This window comes from Zalophus californianus, chromosome 13 (genome assembly GCF_009762305.2).
Source record: "Zalophus californianus isolate mZalCal1 chromosome 13, mZalCal1.pri.v2, whole genome shotgun sequence".
Taxonomy (NCBI): Eukaryota; Metazoa; Chordata; class Mammalia; order Carnivora; family Otariidae; genus Zalophus; species Zalophus californianus.
The window spans coordinates 48,939,259-48,962,416 of NC_045607.1; the positions used below are offsets into that span (position 1 = coordinate 48,939,259).

Here is a 23,158-nt window from a genome sequence, read left to right on the forward strand (position 1 = left end):
GAGAAGTAATAGAAAGAGGAGGTCCCTGCCTTCAACGTGCTTGTGTCTTGTAGAGCTGGAAAAGACATTTGAGATTCTTCATCTTTGTTTATCCTCTCTTTTTACTTTGAATCAGAAGCCTAGAAATGTGAAGTGATCTTGCATGTAGACACAATGAGTCACAAGTGTGCTGGTGCAAAAAGATAGCTAGTAATAAACGGTGGTAAATGTTTACTTTTAAAATGTTGAATAATTATTCACTTATATTAGACAAATGTTCAGCAATAACTGCTTTTGTAGACATGATCTAGGATTTAATTAAGTGGTGGTAACCATGGTAGATGCTGTTTAAGAGGGAAAAGGTCTACAGCTACTTTCAGGCAGAATCAAATTTATTGTGTGGATTAATTTAAGGTTTCCTTTGCAATTAAATCATTATGAAAAATTGTTACTGAATGGTAGGTATCCCCTGATATTTTGCCTCCCCACCATGGTAGGATTGTAATTCCATAAAGGATCCAGAACATTGTTTTAAGAAATAATGTTGTATGATGTAATCCTTTTAACTTAAGTGTGGTAAGTTTGCAGTGATTAAGGCCTGAAGAAGGCTATTATCATTGAATTTCTAAACAGATAAGGCTAGTATTTGGGTGTGATTTAGTTGGTATGTAGTAGTTAACAATTAACTTTTTGGATAAAATCAATGCATCTTTTTTTAAGAAAATTATGGCTTATCTTGAGCTTAATTCTGAGGTCCATTTATTTAAAATAATGTTAATAAGTGATTACAAAGATGATAGTTGAATTTAGAGTTATTATCCATGTCAGAAGATTGATATTCTCTGAGCCAAATAAATTTTAAAATATTTAATTTTGCCAAAAGTAGATTTTTTTCTTTTCAGCAGAAATTATTAGTTATTTTCCCATCAATACCAGGCCAAATCCTGTGTGTATGTATTGATTTTAAAAAGCAAAATATACATTAACAATTTCCTAAAATATTAATAACAGCAGTGGCCTACAGAGTAGGGAGAGTTGCTTGCCTCTTAATGTATCTGGATATAAATTTAGTCTACATGATGCCTTTAATCACTGCAGGTAGGTTTTATGTCCTTCTTCTTCCCCGTCCCTCCCAGGGTGGTGTTGGGGGAGATTATTATCAGATTATTCTAGGTACCTATTTATTTTGATATACATTTGTAACATTTTGGATGTCCAAAAGCAAGGTTCATTAGACTTCCTGTTATCCATACCTTTCACCCCAAATACTTCATAAATATGAGTTGCTGCGTAATGGAAGGTTTCTTTGTTTTGAAGAAATACTTTATTTTATAAAAACTTTTCCTTTGTTTAGTTTCTTTCCCTGTTCCTGTATTATAAGCAACTGTTTTGGAGTGACTAAGTGAAAAATAGAGTTTAGACTGTTGGGATTTGGTTGCTTTTAGTGGGGTAGTTTATTGAAAATGGTGATGTAGCTCCAAATTGTCTTATCAGAGATGCCTGTTGTATGACTTCCTACCTATGCACAGAAATAGTAAGGAGCAGTGGGAAGCTACTTTCTCGTCATATAAACACTGAGCAGGAGCACATGTTCCATGCTCCATCAGTCCCGCACTGGCCTCTCCTTGTATATGTGTCCATTGTTCCTCCTATGTTGCATTAGTTACACATCCCATGAGATGGGACCTATGTTATCACTGCGGATAGTACTCATACCGTCCATCAGTGTAGTCTGGACGTGGGAAGTTTTTGGCAACAGCATAAAGGCAGATATTGCAAGTCGGTAAGAGTTTTTGAATCCCGACTTTAGCTTCCACTCCCCTAGGTGGTAAATTATTAGTCCGTGTTCTGAAACTGATTTCTTCTGTATCTCTAATAATTGACTTTGTGTAAACAGAAGCACCACTTGAATTTAGCAGGAAACATTGTGTTGGCTGAGAATCACATTTTCTAGAATGGGCTTTAGCCTATGTTATAGGCAAAAATGAATTTTTCTCCTTTTCTGTCTTTTTTCCTTAGTCTTTTTTTCACCTACTTTGGATGCTTTTTAAAAAGCTAGTCACAAATTTGAGAGACTTGGCCAGGTCTATCACTTTTTTTTTTAACTACTTAATCCATGAAATACAACTAGCCTTTTAACTTTAAAAATAGGAGTCAGATGTATTCCAGAAGCTTTTAGAGCAGTATTTAGCAATGCAGTAGGAAAGGCCCTGGGCTGGGAGGCAGAAGGGATATGTTTGGACTGAATAAGCTCCGTGGGCTTTTCCAGCTTTGAAATATTATTTTTCCTTAGTTTTTTTTTTTTAAGGGTAAGTTCTGAGCATATACTTGATCTAGTGTTTTCCTAATGAAATAACTACCATTTCTTTAGATGTCAACTGTGTATTGGTCATCACATGGATAGACATGTGTTGCTGTGTTTAATTTCTTACGTTTCATAATGTGGTGGTTTGGGGAATAATTCTTTTTGAAAAAAGAAAATGTTGCTATGAACTTCAGTATATTGGGATTTTACCTTTTTTAATGGTGAGTGAACAGTGAACTGGGTGAAAAGATTCACCTGCAGTAACAGGGAAGTAGGGTAATTAACCAGATAGGTGATTACGTTTTTGTTATGAAAAGTTACTTTCTGGTAATATTAGTGCCATTTATGCCAGCCATCAACACTACTTGTAAGTTGGAACATTCCAACTTCTGCTTCAAATATGGCTCTTGACCAGGTCATTAAACCATTGGGTTTTTCATGAAAGTTAACTGATTTTTTTTTTTCTGTTTCATATAATGTAGTCCAGACCTTGAAATTTTGTCACTCAGTTTGTTTTTCTGAAGCATCATGTTTCAGAGAACTACTTGTGTTTCTATTATCAACGAAATAATTGGGGACTTGGACTTATCATGTAAACAGGTTAAAATAAAGTATGGTATATCAAATATTTGATCACTCATTATACCTTCAGGGTTTTTTATTTAATAATTCAGATGCTTAATTGAAGTCTTGAAAAGCAATTACCCTTTCACTTTTTACTTATGACTTGCTTTCTAACTTAAAAAAAATTCTAGTTATCATTCCAATTTGTTAAAGGGAATTGTGAATGATGCTAGAGCCAAGGATTTAATTATATGAACATACAAAAATACACAAATGCAGACAATTTAAAGACAGCAGCAAATAAATGAGAATTATGTTGTAAAGGCTACTCAGTAGCTTGAAGTTAGTGCTACTTGACAAAGTATCTTTCTATAGAGGCTTTGGTTTATTTTCATCATTGATTTTAGTATTTGATTCGAGCCATTATCTTTATATCAGAATGGCCAGAATTGTTCATTACTCACATTTTGAGAATTGTGCGAGAGATAATACATTAGTGAAAAGATGGGAAGAAAATGCTATAGCAAAATGTTAATAGGAGTTATCTCTGGGAGGTGGGATATCAAGAAATTTTTTTTAAAATATAAAATTGGCTTTATTCCAAGATTCAGCACCCCTATCTAGCAAATAGAAAGGAATGCCTATATTTCTTTCAAGAGATGCCTATAAAATTTACTGAATTTTTCGAGCTTTCTTGAATAAGACATATTACTTATGTGAAGGTAAAACTAGATATTTAAATGTACATATGGACATGTTTACAGTACTTTTTAGTTTTTTTTTAAGTTTAATCTCATTTAGAACATAAAAATGTCATTCCCAAGGAACACTTTCATATTTTGTTATTTGAAATTTTAATCACCTTGTCATTCTGAGTGTTCCTTTAATAGTACTATAATATATGCGCAAATGGGGGCTCCTGGGTGGCTCAGTCATTAAGCGTCTGCCTTCGGCTCAGGTCATGATCCCAGGGTCCTGGGATCGAGTCCCACATTGGGCTTCCTGCTCGGCGGGAAGCCTGCTTCTCCCACTCCCCCTGCTTGCGTTCTCTCTCTCTGTGCAAAAAAAAAAAAAAAAAAATATATATATATATATATATATATATATGCGCACAAATGTTTCAAAAGTTGATTATAAACTTTAAAGAAAACACGTAAATCATATTCTTACCTTTCTTAACAAAGTTGCTGTGTTGAAGTTGTAAAATGAATCAGATTAACCTGATTTATGAGTACATGATTCATGTAAGATGTTGTTTGTAACAGAAAGACAACCATGTTTAATATTTCAGTACAGTGTACATTTTTGAAGTGCTTAGGAATGTTTTGAATCTTTTTTTTCCTGTGGAGTTTTGATAAGTTTATTAATTAGTGTGTTTATCTTGATGTGTGTAGTATTAGAAAATTCTCCAGAGCCTAAATCTGACTTTAAAAATTGACAGCAAATGAAAGGGCATACTCATGCTTAGATGTATAGTAATAGTGGCAGGAATAAATGGGATCTGTAATTGCAAATAAAGACCCATTTCCAGTTTGTGTCTTTGTATGTAATTTGGAAGTTAAATGTTAAATTCTGAGAAATAAAAAGTACCCAAACAACTACTAAAAAGCAAGACAAAAATAATGTTTGGGGCAGGGAAAGAAGAGGTGGTTCTTTTTGGATGGATACATACTTGTGTAAACACAAACAGTATTTTAGTATTAAAACAGTTTAAGTAATATTTCATATATAAACTACAAAAATAACCAGAAGTTTTGAAAATAAAAATGAAAATGTAATTTCATGTTTTATATACAGTACAGATAGATTAATATGAACATTCCTTAAACACAACTAAGAGAAATGATTTCTGCAAAATGACGGAGTTAATTTTAATTGTCTTAAAGGTCTCTTTGCAATCCAAAATTCATCTAGTTAAGTCCATGATATTATGATCTGTGGGATATTAATATCTTTACCTTTTTAAAATTAAAATAACCATTGAAAGCAGTATGTGCAAATGCATATCAAAACTGCACATCAAATAATAATAAGTCTTTTCCCTTTGGTTTTAGCTGCTTTTACAAAATTCATAAATGACAGATTAACTCCACCTCAGGATGTGAAATGCAAAAATTGATGTTTGTGATCAGAGCATTTCTTTATTAGCTGCTTGAATAAAATTGCCACTTTAAAAACTTTAAGTTCCATTTGCTAGCATTTGGAGTAACATTTTCCATGGGCTTCATTTAGTTCTGCTGATAAATTTTTATTTAACCATTTCTATTTCTTTGGAGAGAATTCTAAATGGGATTCATAATGGCCTGGATTCTTTTTTCAGGATTAAGATGTGTATGAAAATGAGGAAAATAGACTCTTTGGTCCCATGATTACAGCTCCCCATATTTGCTTACTACTTTTATTAATTTATGTAGGTGGCTTAACTGCAGATATAGAAAATCAAGTAATTGTTGTAAAACCTTTTTTAACTGAATCCTCAGGGGACCACACGAAAGCCTTGAGAGTTTGAGTAATACGAAGACCTGGTTTGAGTATTGCAGATGGTTAGAAATTCCAAATTTGGTACTAAATTAAATATACTCATAGAATTTTATTATAGTACAGACAAAGCTATGGTAGACCAAGATAATGTATAAATGGCCCTTATTTGGAGCATATAGAGTGGGAGCATATTTTGCAGTGAAAGAGGAACTAAAGGAAAAGGTGTTCTCTCCTTGTAGACTTGTAAAGGCCTCAGAGTTTTCTTTATGTTATTGTAGAAAGACATTATTTTTGCTTTGGCGTGCTTAAAACTAAAGGGCAAATGATCCAAAAGAATAATCTTGAAATTCAATAGCAAGAAAACTACTTGACATTGTGGGCTAGAGGCCAGCAAACGTGTTGCTTTCATTGAATGCGTGGGAAATGGGGCAGGCCTGGAATTTAAAGAGACAGGGTGCAGTATGCTAGAAAAGAAAAGCCCTCCTGTATGATTTGCCTACTGGGAGAAAAAAAAAATAGACTTACAGTTTTCTCTAAAGGATCTTTATTGGATCAACTATTTAAGACACTGAGTGAATTTTTCCTAACTCTGCCTCCCATCTCCCTTAGCCATCTTCTCTCGTCTGAAATTGGTGCCGGCTAAATTTGTTTATAACAGAAGAGAAGCAGCTTTTCAAATAAAAGTACTTGGTAGCCTGTTCAAATGGAGTATAATGTAATTCTCCCTGAAATTGAGCACTTATTACTTTGTTTATGTAGCTGTTTAAAAAGGGGGGAGGGTGCGATGAGGAGTGGGGGGGGCACTACTGGAACCTTTGCTTTAGAAATTTCTCTTTTTTTCTGTCTGAGTTTCCTCCCCCATCCACTCATGAATCCCCCTTGGCCCCCTCCCCCACCTCCCACAATCCTTCAATAAAATAGTATTTAAAAGACTTGAATAACCAGTCCTATGTACCAGCTTCTTGCTCGAGGCAGTAATGTTGTACTATTTTCAATGGGTGGTCTTGAATCTCCATGGGAGATTTCACAGGCAGTGGGCTCCAAGACCCACTAAGTGTATTATTTTGAACATAACCAGTTAAATTCCTGAGCCATAGAGAATATACAGAGATAATTTTACATGATTGAAGTCCCATAGTTAATTACTTACAAATCCATTTATTTAGTTTTATTTGAAGAATTTATGGTTTAAATCCCTAAAAGTGACACATATTATTAACCCAGGATTTGAGGTTTCCTTTTTAAAACAAGTAAGCCATTCATACATGTCAATTCCGGAGTACCCATTTGTGTGTATATTTTAACTCTTCATAGGTGTTTTTTGTTTTAATTTTTTTCCTTTAGGAAACCAACAACTCGTAGTCATTTCCAAATGTTAAGTTGTTGAAGTTCTGTTTCTCCTACCGGAGATACTCTAAGATGATAGGATCTATTATAATAAAAAAATAGATCAGATAGGTTTATAATCAGTATCTTTTGCTTGTGGCATGTGGCCGAAATGTATACTAACCTGAAATTTCACTCAAATTGCTTTGGGTCAAACCTCTGTGGAGGCAAACAGGATTGGAATTATAAATTAAATACTGGATTGAGATTGCCCTTTAGGGGAAAAAAAATGTTTCTTTAGGCGAACTTTAAATAAAATAATATATTTACTTATATGTTGTAAATATTGAAATGGGGACTGCTGCTGTCATGACCATTCCTGTATAACTTAGTTGAAAGTAATTTTGGGAGTTTCTTCCCAGTGTGAACCGGTGGTTATTCACCAGTGTGATAGCATAACTTTGTTGGGTCACTGATTTGATGACTTTTTTCCCCTTATTTACATTCTTGAGAAAATTAATTTCTGAAGAATGTCGGATTTCTGTTTCGAGTACTTATCTCTTAAGTCCTGAAATACCTGTTTTCCATCCGCTAAGTGGAGAAAAGCGTTTAGGAGCAGGTATCCCAGATGTGTTGGTAAAGCCAGATGATCTATGATGAGAGCTCATTTTTGTTTATTTTAAACAATGTAAGTAATTTTAGGTGGAAAATTGCAGGCTTGGAGGAGCTGAGTGTGTTTCTCATGTAAAAATTATTATACACTTGTTTTAGGTCATATGTAAAATGATGTGACTTACGCAGTTTTCTTCACTGCGAAATTCACATCATTTTAAAATGTGTCTCATCAGTTTATGGCACTGACTAAATGTTTGCCTTTTCTTTTTTAGCTCAGGATTAGTCCTTGAATAGCTAAAAAGTTTTCCGGTAGTTTTTGTAAGTGAGTTTAAAGCAGTGATAGCCATCTGAAGTTTATCTTGTGTAGCGAGCATTTAAGAGTTATTAAGATTGTCTCCACACAAAAAAGAAACCGCTCCTAGGTCCATACATGTGAATAAAAGTTAAAGGTTGGTAAAAATGAGCTTGTCAAGTAAACTTTCTGACTGAGGAATAATTTTGTTTTCATTATCCATTCCCTTGGCTGAAAATGAAATAGAAACGATCTGGTTACTAAAGACTGGCGGTGTATTGGATCATTTCCTTGAGCTTTTGCTATGATCGTTGAAGGCAAAGTTAGACAGCTGCTGTAGATTTTGCTAGTGTCCTCACAAAAGAAGTTGTTTAACCCTGTTAGTTTCAGACACTATCATTTCTACTTTGCAGATACCCTTGCTGTGTTCAGTATGAACGATGTCCTTGCTGTGTTAGATAGGAGTCTCTCTGATCACAATTTGAACTTGTGATTTATAGGAAGGTAGTGTAGCAGAAAATGAGTAATTTTAGCACTCCATTACAAAACAGTTTCATATCTTGGAGTATGACAAATCTCAACAGGTTTGCTTATATTGAGGCCGATTTAAAAACTTAGACTTTTCTGTTAGACTTGGCTGTTTGTACCTGAAGATTGTTAGGGAATTGGGAAAATTGTGGAAAGTTGTGAAAAGGAGTTTGACCTACAATCCATGACAGTTGGGTATTTAAATGTCCTTTTTGGGCCTTGAAGTCCAGAGGAAATACTAAGTCAATGGCTTTAAAATCTCATTTTGGGTAAGTGTCGAATTAAAACAGTGCCACCTACTCTCAAAATTGATGTCATAGTGTTAAAAATCCCAACGATATTGGGTTCTTTTTGCATAGTGTGTTTGCATCTTTGTCATAGGTTTAAAGGGCAGGGAAATACTTCATTGTGAAGGCTGAAGAAGGCAAGATTTTGAAACCTACTGCTATGTGATTAAATCAGTGTGTTTGCCCTGAGGCTTCAGCCATTCAATCTGAATTCGTAGTCTAAAATTTTGGATTTGTTCTCTGTTTGAAAATAATACTTCTTAAAAATTTTAAGACTCCCTTTGCCTACTCAGATGAAAACTACTGAGGCAAATGATCAGGGTTAAGATTTTCATGCCATCGAGACGGAAGATAATTTCAGTATTTTAAAGAGAAAGTTCACAGCCATTTTACATAAAATTTTACTGGGCTTTTCGTTAATCTAAAATAACTGGTCTATAAGTACTTTATCAGTGAAAACTGCTCAGCATGTAAAACGAGGGGTAGAAGCAGCACAAAGGCTTCCTGCAAATTAAGGGCACAATGAGCACTAACGGACTTGCCAGCCATCTCCAGCTGTGAGATTATTATCGTTTTTGCAAACCCTTTTCTCTCAAAACTAAATCAAGAATGGTAGAGTCCTGATAAAAAGAAGTGTAGAAAAGCCTAACTAATCCTTAGATGAGTTACTTCAAACGTGCCAAAATAGAATAAAATCAGTTAATAGCATGGATTAAAGGTTACTTTTAATGCATTTTTATCACTCACGTTGAGAATTTTGTTGTATGTTAATGCATTTGGCCTTGGTTAAAGAAAAAAAAACGGAGAGAAAATATAGTTAAATTTGAGAGATTCCATAATCCAGTTGTTATAAGGAAATTTAGTACTAATGTTAGGTGCCAAAATTGACCTAAGAGATAAAAGCTGTGTACTTGAGATCAGAGCTGTAAACAGGTGGCTCCAATTTAGAGCGGTGAATTTTCGGGTTATAATGAGAGGGCTCATCTATGTACTTCAAGGGTTGATATATTGTATAGATTTTAAAAAAACAATATGGCTCTGTGTCCTTGGATAAATATGTACAAGTTGTTCCTTGGATAAGATCACAGAAGAGTGCTAAAATCAGGTCTGGATCAGTGTTTTAGAATTGCTTGATTCTTGCAGGTGGTAAAGAGAGGAGGAGGAAAAGTAAGAGGCAGGTTTTTGGGGGCAAAGGTAGTCTTCCCCCTGTATGCATGTATCTGGGGTCTTTCATATCCTGAGGAGACTGTGTCGTCTCTACTTTTAATTCAGAATGACGTGTTTGCCAACTACTTACTTTGTGAAATACTTTTTTCATTTAACTGGCATATTATGATAGCGCTGCCAAAAGTATTGGGTTGAGGAAAAACTGATTTGGCTTTCTGTCGTCGGTAAGAAGAATTTTAAAAAGTAACACGTCTTTCTCTTTTTAGGTGCAGGGACATAGCTATTGGGGTGTGTATGTATCAACCTTAATAAAACTTTAGTATAAGAACCTGGGCACTGGGAGATTTTATAATCACGTCACATTTGCCACGCACCTTAGATGCCAAACTGTAAGTTTCTCTAATGGGAATTAGCATTTATTTTCTTGTAATGGGTGTATTGCTTTTGCTGTGGCTTAATTGGAAATAGCTTGACCGGTACCCTCAGCACGTGTATGTGCTGTATATGTCAGGTCCTTTCGTGCGTGTGCCATCCCACCTAGAGTGATTTTTTCATAAGCCATGTGAACATTAAGGTCTGTTAGTTTACTCAAAACATACAGTTGCCCATACATAAATTTCCTCTGTTTGATATGCTGACCAAATTTAGCCTTACACAAAGCTTCTAGCTTGAATGAGTTTTGCAACATTGAATAAATACTGTACTATATAGTTATTTATGTGCTCAAGAAGCTGAACTTTCGTTCCATCCCATTAAGTTCCCATGGGATAAGTTATTCTAGTAAATCAGAAAATTTTTCTGAAAGCAGAGTAATTCTTAATTTTTGGAGGCTTGAAAATGGGGAAAATAGCCATATGCATGAGGGGGACGAAATCCTACTTGATCCACATCTAAAAAACAATTCAAAGTACTTGGACGTCTTAAATTCTCTTGGGGGGGAAGAAACCCCACCACAATGCTGCCAAATTGTTTTATTTCTGTAGTTATGTCTTTGTGTGTTTATAGGAGTGGGAACATTTTATCTTCTGTGTTTCTGTTGAGGTTGTTTTTCAGCAGTGTCCCAAGAAAAGTCCTGGAGGCTAGCTTTGAAGCCCTGTGGACAAGCTGGAAATCAAAGAGCCAGAGGAATTCGGCAGTAATTGTTTTATGGCTGGCCAGAAATCAGACCTATTTGTATAGGTAGCACACAAAATAGCTGTGATTTGACAATTTGGTGCTATTTATACCTACCATAAAAAGAGAAAAGAAAAAGTTAAAGGGGTATTTTGGAAACAGGAACTAAGCTGTAAATGCAAATTGCTTCACCATTTTCTCAAAGGAACAAAAAAAGGAAAGGGTTAGGAAGTTTTTATTGAAGCTCCGTTATTGAGGATCTGTCTGCTTTCAAGACATTTAATATTGTACTCACACTGAGACTACACTTCTTTCTGTTTTGCAGTTTTTTTTTCGCTATTCCCATCTGAATAAAGTTATTTTTGTGGAGCAAAAGGAATTCTCTGGAGAGGGGGACAGTGCATATCACAAAGTTTCCAACTCTATCTTAATAGACCTTAAACATTTCATCTTACTGTTTTTATTTAGCTTTGGATAAGAACCATCTGCTGTTGCTAGAGCGAAGTTTTTTCTTTACACATAAGTTATATTTTCAACAAGTAGTCATAGGTTGTTTACTGAGGTGGTGGGTGAGGATTCATGGCATTTCGGAAATACACAGAAGGAAATTTTCACAACTATTCTTGATGTGTCTGCTAGAGAGGTCTTTTTGAATACAAAGTGCCTAAGCTGTTACTCTCACCTAGAGTATATTCCAAGCTCAAGGTGGGCGGTGTATCACGGTTTGTACGTCCATGAGCAGCCCAAAGTGAAGTTTGACTGTTTCCAGAATGGCATTCAGACCTTTTGAGGTTGTCAAATGCTTCATTGTTTTGTCTTGAAACCCCCAGCCCCAGAGCAGTCTGAGTCTGGGGCAGCGGGGCAGAGAAAAAGCAAACACATCTATGATTGACTACATTTTTTTTTTCTTTTTAAAGAAACTCTAGAAAATGCCTAGGGACCCCTGGGGGTTTGTCACAATTTAAAACCATTTTACCATTGAAGGCGTTCTAGTGCTTTTGAATTGGGGCTGTATTAATTTGCTTTGGTTTTAATTTTTTTCATTGGACTCTGATCAGTAGTAAGTAGAGTGGCCTTTGGCATGTGTACCTTAATTTTTGGGCAAAGGTGCTAAAGTTTTGATTGGATAAAGAGAATTCATTGAGAGTAGGAGAAAAGAAGGGGAAACTGGTCGAGATAAGTCTGGTTTGGGGGACAATCAGTTTTGTCTTTTTTTTTTTTTCAAATAAACTGAAGAGTCAGAAGCAGCTGAATCAAGATTTAAAACATACTTGAAACAATAAGATATTGTATGTCAATTAAACTTCAATAAAAAAAGGTTGAAGAGAAAAAGAAGCATGTTCTCAAAAAATGACAAAAAGGTGGGGGGAGGGGAATCTCCTAAAAGCTGGAAACCTAATTGGATTTCAAGATGGATTCCCCTTAGGGAAATAGGTGAAGGGACTTTATAGAGAAGAATCATCCTGGATCACTGTTACTCATCACCGAGTATGAAAACAGGTTGGGGGAAGGTTAAGGACATAGGTTAGTTACAGACCATCCTTGGGGTTGGAGAATATATAGCAGGGTTAGGGCTGAGTAATGAAGGGTTGTATTTCTAAAGTAGTGATCGTTTATTCAACCAACACTGAGCACTTACTGTGTGCCAGGAATTGCTTTAAACGTTGAGGATAACAGCAGGAATAGAGGTAATTTTTGTTGCATAAGAGTGCCATCAGGCTTGTCAAAAAACAAAAAACAAGATGAGTGCTTTTATGAAGCTATGAAAACAAAGCTGTGGAGACAAAGTTCTGAGTGACTAGTTGTGCCCAGGTATCAAACTTGAACTAAGGTGTTGTTGTTGTTGTTGTTTTTTTTTTTTTTCACAGAATTTGGCTTTTATTCTGGCCTTCACACATCTACTGCTAAGACGACACAGATCGGCGTTACCCCCATCCCCCATGACCATTGTGACCCTCCCCCAGTTTCCTCTGCCCCCTCCTCCCACCCCACCCCTTTGGCCAAGCTCCCTGGGTGGGGTCTCCCCCTACACCTGCCCCCGGGCATGCAGCATGAAGTGCCCATGCAGCTCCCCGAGGTTGTCGAAGGAATCCTCACACTCTGTACAGTGGTAGGTGCCCTCTTCCTCCTCCTCCTCCTCCTCCTCCTCCTCCTCCTCCCCCTCCCTCCTCCTCCTCCTCCCTCCTCCTCCTCCCTCCTCCTCCTCCTCCCTCCTCCTCCCTCCTCCTCCCTCCTCCTCCCTCCTCCTCCCTCCTCCTCCCTCCTCCTCCCTCCTCCTCCCTCCCAGCTGGTCGGCCCTCCCCAGCCCGAGGTGGCTCCTCCTCTTCCTCCCCGAGGGCCCTGCCTTCAGGGGCTGGAGCTTCCTGGGGGGCTGTAGCAGGACAGCAGAGCCGGCAGGGCGGGGTCCCTGGTGGGGCCTCCCCAAGGGGCGAGCGGCCACAGAGCTGGCAGGGCTGGGCTGGGGGGCCTGGGGGCTGGGCTGCACGGGGGGCCCGGCGGGATGGGCCCCCCCGGCCTCCCCCCAGGCGCTGCTTCACCTTGTAGTCAGGGTCATATTCAGGATCATCAGTGGCCTCCTCCTCCTCCTCCTCTTCATCTTCTTCCTCTTCGGAGTCTGGCTCTGAGAGAGTGTACTCAGAGTCAGAGGAGTGCTCGGGGCCTGGAGAGAGGTCCTCATCGTCTTCTTCCAAGCTGGCATAGCCCCCAGTCTCAGCTGGCTCACGGGTCTCTGTCATGGCCAGGGGAGGGGACAGGAGACAGGAGAAGAGCAGCAGCTGGGCAGCGTCCCTCCCCGGCCAGCTCTTTAGAGCCACACCTGGGTCACAAGTTCTCCAATGCAGGATGTCGGCAGGTAGAGCGGGATGCGGCGCTAGCTGCCCCTGCTCTGGCTCGGCGGCGGCGGCTGCACGCCTCGGCTCTTGTTGTTGTTTTAATGGCAAGAGAAAAGTCTAATAAAAAAGAGAATGTGTGGATTAAAAAAAAAAATCCTGACTCTCTCAAGGATGGATTTTCATTTCTTTGATGTGTTCTTTGGTAAGGCGTATGGTGTTTTTAGAGTTTCAGTGCCCTCTAGATTAGTATCATAGAATATAGGGTTATATAGCTCAAAAGGAGTAGGAAAGCAATTTATAGTTACTGATGGTTTAATTCTCTACTCTTTATTCACATTTTACAGATGTGGATCCAAGACTCAAGTAACTTGCCCAAGGTCCATATGGCTTGAGTACAGTGACCATATGTCTTGTTTCCTGGGGATTGTCCCAGTTTATGCCTGTTGTCCTGTGTCACTCTCAAAACTGGTGCTTTTTGGAGGATAGATTATATGGTCACTGTTTTTGAGGATTGAATCTCAGGCCTTTTTGACTCTCAAATCATAAGCTCACTACTGTTCTACTGTTTATACTGTACTTCTAGGTCATGTCTCTATTTCCAGTTTGGTCTAGTGAGAAGGATTCTGAGGCATTTGCTGGCTCAGTATAGTATCAGTACTTGTTTGGTGTTGTTTATCATGAGTGATGGAGAGGAGCGCCTGGGTGGCTCAATTGGTTGAGCATCTGATTCTTGGTTTTGGCTCAGGTCCTAATCTCAGGGTCATGAGATGAACCCCACGTCAGGCTCTGAGTTCAACGGGGAGTCTGCTTGAGATTCTCTCTCCTCCATTTCCCTCTCTCCATCCCTCTGTGCTCATGTGTGCGTGTGCTCTCTCTCTCTAAAATAACTTAAAAAAATGAGTGATGGAGAGAAATGTGGTCGCTTTCATGTGTCTTTTACATCCTGTTACTAAAATGTTTTAGAATGTAACTCATTTTCCTTCTGAAATTCTAAAGGCATTTGAAAACTTTGTCTTAGGATCATATAAGTAAGTATCAGTTGTCATTGCATGGTACTAATAAGGAAATTCTGGTGATTTGAGTTTTCTGGATAAATGGAAATTTGGTACATTTCTTGATCACTGAACATGTTGCTTTTCCCTGTAATTTTTGTTTCTCTTTCCCCACCTAATCAGCAGCCTAGAGCAGCAGAATAGGGTTTGAGGAAAGTAACTAATTTGGAAAAGAAAATTGGAAACTTATGTTCTGATTTGTTCAGTTTGGTTAGCTTTTCCACAAGGTTTGCTGGACAGATACTGAATGTATCACTTCTCTTTGGTTCCATTTCAATGGCTCAACACTTCAGAAAACAGGATTTTAGAGGTGTACTGACTATCAGATAGGTCAGCTTCAATGTATTTAACTTACTAATTTAACTTAAAATAAATTTAATTTACTAATCAAAGTTCTGGTAAAGAACTTTGTTTTGTCCTGTGTCGTTTCTCATATATGCTATGTCAGTTTCCATCAGGAGAGGGTATGATCTGCACGTACTTTTACTGAGACTGTAGTCTTCACTTAAAGAAGGACTAATATCAGCTGTTAGCCTTTGAATCAAGTACGGGGTAGAAACAAAACTAAAGCCATTTTTGGGGCGCCTGGGTCGCTCAGTCCTTAAGCGTCTGCCTTCGGCTCAGGTCATGGTCTCAGGGTCCTGGGATTGAGCCCCACATCGGGCTCCCTGCTCCACGAGAAGCCTGCTTCTCCCTCTCCCACTCCCCCTGCTTGTGTTCCCTCTCTCGCTATGTCTCTTTCAGTCAAATAAATTAAAAAAAAAAAAATTTGGAAAAAAACCCAAACAAACTAGGGGCTCCTGGGTGGCTCAGTAGGTTAAGCGTCTGCCTTCAGTTCAGGTCATGATCTCAGGGCTCTGAGATTGAGTCCCACATCAGGCTCCCTGCTCAGCGGGGAGCCTGCTTCTCCCTCTCCCTTTGCCCCTCCCCCTGCTTGTGTGCGGGCTCTCTCTCTCTGTCTCTCTCAAATAAAAGCCATTTTTGGGCGCCTGGGTGGCTCAGTTGGTTAAGCAACTGCCTTCGGCTCAGGTCATGATCCTGGAGTCCTGGGATCGAGTCCCGCATCGGGCTCCCCGCTCAGTGGGGAGTCTGCTTCTCCCTCTGACCCTCTTCCTTCTCGTGCTATCTCTCATTCTCTCTCTCTCAAATAAATAAATAAAATCTTTAAAAAAAAATCAAATAAAAGCCATTTTTAAGAAGTTGTAGGTTAGGTGATGTTAGGGTGGGATGGAAATGTCTCATGTTGCTCATCCTATTTCTCACCCAGATTTCTGCATCTGTTCAGATGACTTGTCTGCCCTTGAAAAGCTCAGAGACTTGTATTGGGGGGGGAGAGGGGGGAGAGACTTAGAAGCAGATACGTTTCAGTACAACTTAAGAATTATAGTTGATGTAAGAGTGGAGTTTTATGGAAGCATAATGGGGTAAGTGAAGATTGGAGATGAGCACAGTTATGTGTGCATTTATGTAGCAAATGTTTGAACCTGAATCTCTTTTCATATTTTGTACCGTTTTTGTTTTATACAGCATTTTATGTTGTTTAGCTTTCTTTTTTTCCCCCTCCAGAGACTATTTATGACCATACTTGAACAATGCAGTGAAATTCTCCTTTAGCTCAAGCTGTTGTGAAGCCAAAATTAGATCTGGGCTGAGATTGGACTTTGTGGTACAAATTGTGGTTTGTAGGTTGTGACTGTTATTGTTCCAACAGATAACTGGAATTTTAAAATTATTTAGAAGTACGGCAAATGTTGCTGAGACAAAAGGGGACCTGGTTGATTTTTAAATGGTGTGTTAGAACAATAAGCAGATGTCTTAAGTTCCAGGAACTGTTTGGAATGAAATTGTTTTTATTAAAGAATATTAGAAAACTTCTATGGAATAGTAGGATTGGAGCCTGCAGACTTGTAGGAACCTTACTTGTTGTATCCCCCCCTCCCCTGGGTCCCCATGTCTTTTTTTGTGTCCTTTCTCTGGAAACTGAAAAGCATGAAATAGGTTTCTGAGAAAGAAAAACCAAAGATAGTAATAACAAGACTCTCAAACTTTCCAGTCACTTTGGTCAAGCGCAGTGCAGGAGCATTGCTCTGCAACAGTACTTGTGTTCAGAAGAAGTGTGGAAGAGTCTAGTAATAAACATGGAAAAAGTAAGGAGGACTGAACCTCATTTGCATGGCTCAAAAGTAGATAGCTTTCTGAGACTCTTACTTTTATTTTATTGAGACTCTTAAAGAATGTATGAAGGCAAATCTGTTGCAAAAGAAAGCTTATTAAATTTTTTTTATCTGATATCTAGACAAATCACTTGAGGGACAAGTAGAATCTATTTCTGCTCTAAGACTGCTTGTTCCTTCTGGACGGGATTTTTTTTTTTTTTCTTTAATCCCTGTATCACACTTTTACACATAAGAGGTGTTAAATAAACATATATACCTTAGTAAAGCTCTTGATGTATAAAAATACATAAGGTATATAAAAACACCCACTATGTGCCAGAGTACTGAGTATAAGAATTACATAGTCTGTCTAATGGTCACTCTGTGAATTGGAGTACTACCAGTACTACTCTCTCTCTCTTTCTCTCTCTTTTTAAAGATTTTATTTATTTATTTGACAGAGAAAGACAGTGAGAGAGGGAACACAAGCAGGGGTAGTGGGAGAGGGATGCGGAACTCGATCCCAGGACCCTGGGATCATGACCTGAGCTGAAGGCAGACGCTTAACGACTGAGCCACCCAGGTGCCCCAGTACTACTCTCATAATAAACAAGTTCATCAAGGTTGCAGGATACAAAAATCAGTAGTATTCTGTATACTTGAACAATCTAGGAATGAAATTAAAACAATTCCATTTATAATAGCATCATTAAAGAATATCTAATTAAAGAATTAAAGAATATCTAAATAAATGGAAAAATATCCCATGTTCGTCAATCAGAAGGCTTAATGTTGTTAAGATGGCAATACTCCCCAAATTGATCTACAGGTTCAGTCCAGTCCTTGTCAGTATCCTATCTTGTGTCTTTGTACATATTGACAAGCTGGTTTAAAATTCATGTGGCATTGCAGTGGACTCAGGATAGCCAAAATATTCGAAAAAGAGCAAAAAATTTGGACTCACACTTCCCAATTTCAAAACTTATTACAAAACAATGTTAATCAAGGCAATGTGGTATAGACATAAGGATAGATGCGTAGGTCAGTGATATAAAGTTGAGAGCCCAGAAATAAACCCATGTGTCTTTAGTCAACAAGAGTGCCAAGACCATTTACTAAGGAAAGAATCGTCTTTTCAATAAACGGTACTGGGAGAACTGGATATCCACATGCAAAAGAATGAAATTGGACCCCTACCTGACACCATTTATAAAATTTAACTCAAAATTGGTCAAAGACCTAAGAGCTGTAACCATAAAACCCTTAGAAGGAAGCATAGGGATTAATCTTCATGACCTTAGATTTGGCAGGAAATGGATTCTTAGATATAACACCAATAACATGAGCAACAACAACAACAAAATAGATAAATTAGATTTTATAAAAATAAAAAACGTTTGTGCTTCAAATGACACTATCAAGAAAAGAAAACCCAGAGAATGGGAGAACATATTTTTAAATCACATATCTGATAATGGCTTGTATCTCGAATACCTACACACATAACTCAAGAATATGAAAAATAACTCAGTTAGAAATGGGCAAAGGATATGAATAGACATTTCTTCAAAGAAAGGCACATGGCCAATAAGTATGTGAAAAGATGTCCAGCATGATTAGTTATCAGGGAAATGCAAATCAAAACCACAGTGAGATACCATATTATATCCATTAGGATGACTATAATAAAAAATACTGGGGAGGATGTGGAGAAATCAGAACCCTCACACACTGCTGGAGGGAAGGTAAAATGGTGCATCCATTTTAGAAAATAGTTTGGCGGTTCCTCAGTTACCATATACCCCAGCAATTCTGCTCCTTGGTATCTGCTTAAGAGAAATGAAAACGTCCAAACAGAAGCTTGCATGTGAATGTTTATAGCAGCATTATTCATAGTGGCCAAAGGGTGGAAACAACCCATATGTCTATCAAATAATGCATGGATAAACAAAATGTGGTATATTCATATAATGGCATATTAGTTGGCCATAAAAAGAAATGAAATACTGATACATGCTATAACATGGATGGACCTTGAAAACACTGTGCTAAGTGACACAAAGCTATTCACAGACCACATGTTATATGATTTTATTTATATTAAATGTCCAGAATAGGGATATCTATAAAGAGAGAATTTAGATTAGTGGTTGCTTGGGGCTGGGGAGTTTTGGGGGAAAGAAAAGGTGATAGCTAAAGGGTACAGGGTTTCTTTCTTTCTTGGTTTCTTTCTTTTTTTTTTTTTTTTGAGATGATGAAGGTGTTCCAAACTTGACTATGGTGATGGTTGCACATGTCTGAATATACTGAAAACCATTAAATTGCACATTTTAAATAGATGAATATATGGTATATGAATTATCTCAGTAAAGCTGTTATTTAAAAAAAGGTTGCCTAGGGGCGCCTGGGTGGCTCAGTTGGTTAAGCGACTGCCTTCGGCTCAGGTCATGATCCTGGAGTCCCGGGATCGAGTCCCGCTTTGGGCTCCCTGCTTGGCAGGGAGTCTGCTTCTCCCTCTGACCCTCCCCTCTCTCATGTGCTCTCTCTCTCTCATTCTTTCACTCAAATAAATAAATAAAAAAAATCTTAAAAAAAGTTTGCCTAACGTTCATTAACAAAAATGTTGACACAAAACATTATCTTCATGTTTATTATACATTTGGGAACGAAATTAAACCTTGATGGCATGCCTTTCCTCTGAAAGGAGGCACATGTCAACATTCCAGGGTTTTTCATGGTCCCAATATTATTTATTAAAGGAGCATTGTTTCCTAGGTTGAGCAAGACCTAATTAAAAAAGTATATCTAGTTGTTTTAGTAACTGTATTCCAGTTTTGTGTATATATTTATTTTGTTTCCATCCATCAAAAATATAGCTCTTAGTTGATGGGAAGGAAGTAATAACAATGTTCGTTGAATGCTTAGCATGGATATGTCCTATTCTAAGTGTTTTTTTTTTTTAAGATTTTATTTATTTGTCAGAGAGAGAGAGAGCTAGCGAGAGAGAGAGAAGGAGAGAGAGTACAAGCAGGGGGAGCAGCAAGCAGATGGAGAAGCTGGCTCCCTGCTGATCCCAGGACCCCCGGGATCCAGACCCGAGCCGAAGGCAGACGCTTAACCAACTGAGCCACCCAGGGATCCCCTATTATAAGGGATTTTAATGTGTTAGTAAATCTCACAATAATTCTTTAAAGTAAATATAGTAACCCTAAGTTTAAAGATGGGGAGATTGAGGCACAGGGTTTAAGTAATGTAGTCAAAATGAAATAGTAGGTAAGTGACAGAATATGGTAGCAGCAATGTTTTGTAGTGTTCTGGGCCAGGCATTTCTTACCTTGTACAAGAGATGTTCCTGGTCGTGTGTGTGTAAATAACTTTTTGTAAGTGAAACCATATTTTTAGTGTTCTAAAGGAGCTTATTATTTTAAATGAAAACTGCAAATAAATCAGTTCCTTTTTATCATCTTGACAATTGTGACATCTTAGGACACTCCTATACGTTTGATGGAATGTAGTAATTTTTCTGGTAATTCTATTGATTGGGGTAGGTTTAAAGCTGTACAAATTTCATTCTGCAAACTTTTATTGAAGACTTATTTTTTGAAGTAAAGAGAAAGTGCTCTAAGAAAGTCCATAGGAGGCAATTCCTGATCTAGAATTAGCTGGTGATAAAAGCTTATAAAACAGTTTTCCCTGAAGCCTGTCCTTAATTTAAGCTTGTAAATTATGTTGCCTTTCATGTCTTAAGTTTTGTGTATACCTACCAGCTGCCTTGCCCAAAACAATAGCCACTAGACACATATGGCTATTGACATTTAAATATAAATTAATCAAGATAAAATAAAATAAAATTCAATTCATCAGTCATTAACCATATTTCAAGTGCTTAATAGTTGTGTGTAGCTAGTGCCTGCCATAGTTGGACAGAGCTGGACTAGAGAAATAGTAACATATCCCCAGGACTTCTTTTTACAGTGGAATTAAGATGGTATATGTAATTTTATGGGGAATGGAAAGTAGAGGAAAAGGATCTAATGGGACTTTTAATATAAAATTATATGTTACCTTTTAAAAAACTTAAAAAAATGTATTTATTTGAGGGAGAGAGCACAAGCTCTGGGTGGGGGAGGAGCAGAGGGAGAAGCAGACTCCCCACTGAGCAGGAAGTACATCCAGGGGCTCCATCCCAGGACTCCTGGATCATGACCTGAGCCCATGGACCTGAGCCACCCAGGTGCTCTAAATTTTTTTTTGTTTGTTTAAAGGTTTTTATTGATTTTTTTTTAGCAAAAGAAATTTTTTTAAAATATTTTATTTATTTATTCATGAGAGAGAGAGAGAGAGAGAGGCAGAGGGAGAAGCAGGCTTCCTGTGGAGCAGGGAGCCCGATGCGGGACTCGATCCCAGGACCCTGGGATCACGACCTGAGCCGAAGGCAGACGCTTAACCATCTGAGCCACCCAGGCGTCCTGATTTTTTTTTTTTTTAAGTAAGTTTTTCCCCCAGTGTGGGGCTCTAACTCACGGCCCCGAGAGGAGTCGCACAGTCGTCTAAGCCAGCCAGGTGTCCCTGTTACTTAAATAAAAAAAAAAAAACAAAACCCCAAAACAGGATGAAAAACACACAGATAGGTTTTATCTGACATAGGAGCTTTTGTAAGGAAATGACCCAAAGAAATAGTTAGACCTGTGTATTTTTATGCCAGGTTTGATGAAGAATGGGTGATTGTGGAGGAATATGACAGATTAAGGAGTATGAGGTAATTGTAGTAAAATGGAAGAAATTTAGCAAGTCCTGTTTGTTGGGATTCTTCTGGCGTCCCTTTGTCTTCAGAGATAAGGATGCTTCCTTTACTCCAGGTATTGGGAGGGTACCTCTCACAGGAGGATTTATAACCTCTCAGGGGTACCTGCTTTCACATTTTCATTAGGTACCTTATTGCCAGTTCCATTTTTTAATAACATTTCTTTTTTTTTCCCCCCACAGAGTTGTTAATCAAGTGCATCTAGACTGCCATGTAGATTACCAGTTTATTATAAAGGATGTAACTCGGGAACAGTCAGATTAAAGAAAGGCATGGGGTGAGGTATGGGACAAGAGTATGGAGCTTCCATGCCCTCTCTGAGTATACTCTCTGAGTATATACTCTCCTGGAATCTCCACGTGTTCATCAGTGTGGAAAGCTCCCTGTGTCTTATTTTTCAAAACCCTGGAGGATCTTCACAGGTTTCTTCACAAACTAAAAAATATGGGAAACTCTGATGTTGATAAAGAATATTAATTATACTGCATGTTTAAATGCAATTACATGCTGTAAAATAAAGTCTCTGCTCCTCCCATATGCTCGTAAGAAGGTAGTGATAATAAATTCATTAAATGCAAAAGGAAATATGAAGCCTTCGGTGTAGTATACTGTTAACTAACATTTAATTTTGACAGAAACTATAAAATGTATGTTGAGAGAATAATGGAGCAAATGTTCATATGCCACAATTCATTAACATATAGCCATATTTGGTTGTGTTGTGGATCATTTAAAAAATGACTTGTAGTCACAGTACTTGACCTTTAATACTTACAGCATGCATCTCCTAAGAATCAGGGTGTTATCCTTTATAGTAATATTACAGTTAGCACACAGGAAACAAGTGATCAGTTTGTCCATAATATCATATAATGTCAGGGGTATATAAAAATCCACTTGTCTTCCAAATATCTCTTGGTTCTTTCTCCCCAAGCCAGGATCCCGTCACGTTTTATGCAAGTCTTTAGTCTTAAGCAGTCTCCACTCCTTTTATTTGTGATTTTCATGAAATGGCAACCCCTTCAACTTGCTTTTGAAGAATTTCCAATTTACAGTAAAGTTGAAAAAAAAAAAATAGTTCAGGGAATGCTTAGCATCATCAATTGTTAATACTTTGCTTCAAGTGCTTTATCTCTTTGCTTATTTTTATACCTCCCAATCACTTGAAAGTAAGTTGCAGATATCATGGCCTCTCACCCTTAAAAACTTAGCAGTGTATCTCCTAAGAACGGTGATTTTCTACAAAACACAAAACTATTGATCACATCTAAGATTTAAAATAGCTTTAAGGTGTCATGTCTCTGTAGTATCCTTTAGTCTAGGACATTACCCTATTGCCACCTCTTTTTCCCCCTGTCTGATCTTCACATTGACAGCTCTTAAGAGGCTAGGCCAGTTGTGTTAGAGAAACTCCAACAATTTGGACTTGTCTGTTTCCTTGGGGAGCCATTTAACTTGATTTCTCTATTCCCTGTATTTCTTGTGAGTTGAAGTTAGATCTATAAGCTTTGTTCAGTTTAGGGTAAGTGTTTTTAGCGAGAAACTTTCAAGGTACTTCTTGTTGTACTTCACATCAGGAGGCACCTAGTGCTGATTTCCCTAATACTAGAGATACTGAGTTTTATCACTTGATGGAAGTGGCAGAATCTGTTGTAATT

The 23,158-nt window shown here is 37.8% G+C and overlaps 2 protein-coding genes across 5 annotated transcripts in view; one reads left to right on the plus strand and one right to left on the minus strand.

Moving 5' to 3' along the window:
• MLLT3 (MLLT3 super elongation complex subunit) overlaps window positions 1-23,158 on the plus strand; it is a 286,189-nt gene that overhangs the window by 10,285 nt on the left and 252,746 nt on the right. The gene's annotated exons all lie outside the window — the stretch shown is intronic.
• Window positions 12,684-13,531, minus strand: LOC113935005 (zinc finger protein 428). Its single transcript, XM_035723492.1, has 2 exons — window positions 12,938-13,531; window positions 12,684-12,804 (listed from the first exon to the last, which is right to left on the minus strand). Exons 1-2 carry the CDS (start codon window positions 13,390-13,392, stop codon window positions 12,684-12,686), a joined length of 576 nt encoding a protein of 191 aa, XP_035579385.1. The 5' UTR covers window positions 13,393-13,531.

Bases quoted from the DNA above. Each gene is read 5' to 3' on its own strand.
- LOC113935005 (XM_035723492.1), bottom strand. From the start codon at position 13,392: ATGACAGAGACCCGTGAGCCAGCTGAGACTGGGGGCTATGCCAGCTTG. The intron at 12,805-12,937 runs GGAGGAGGAGGG...GGAGGAGGAGGA, and splicing joins GAGGGCCGACCAGCTGGGAG to GGAGGAGGAGGAGGAGGAGG.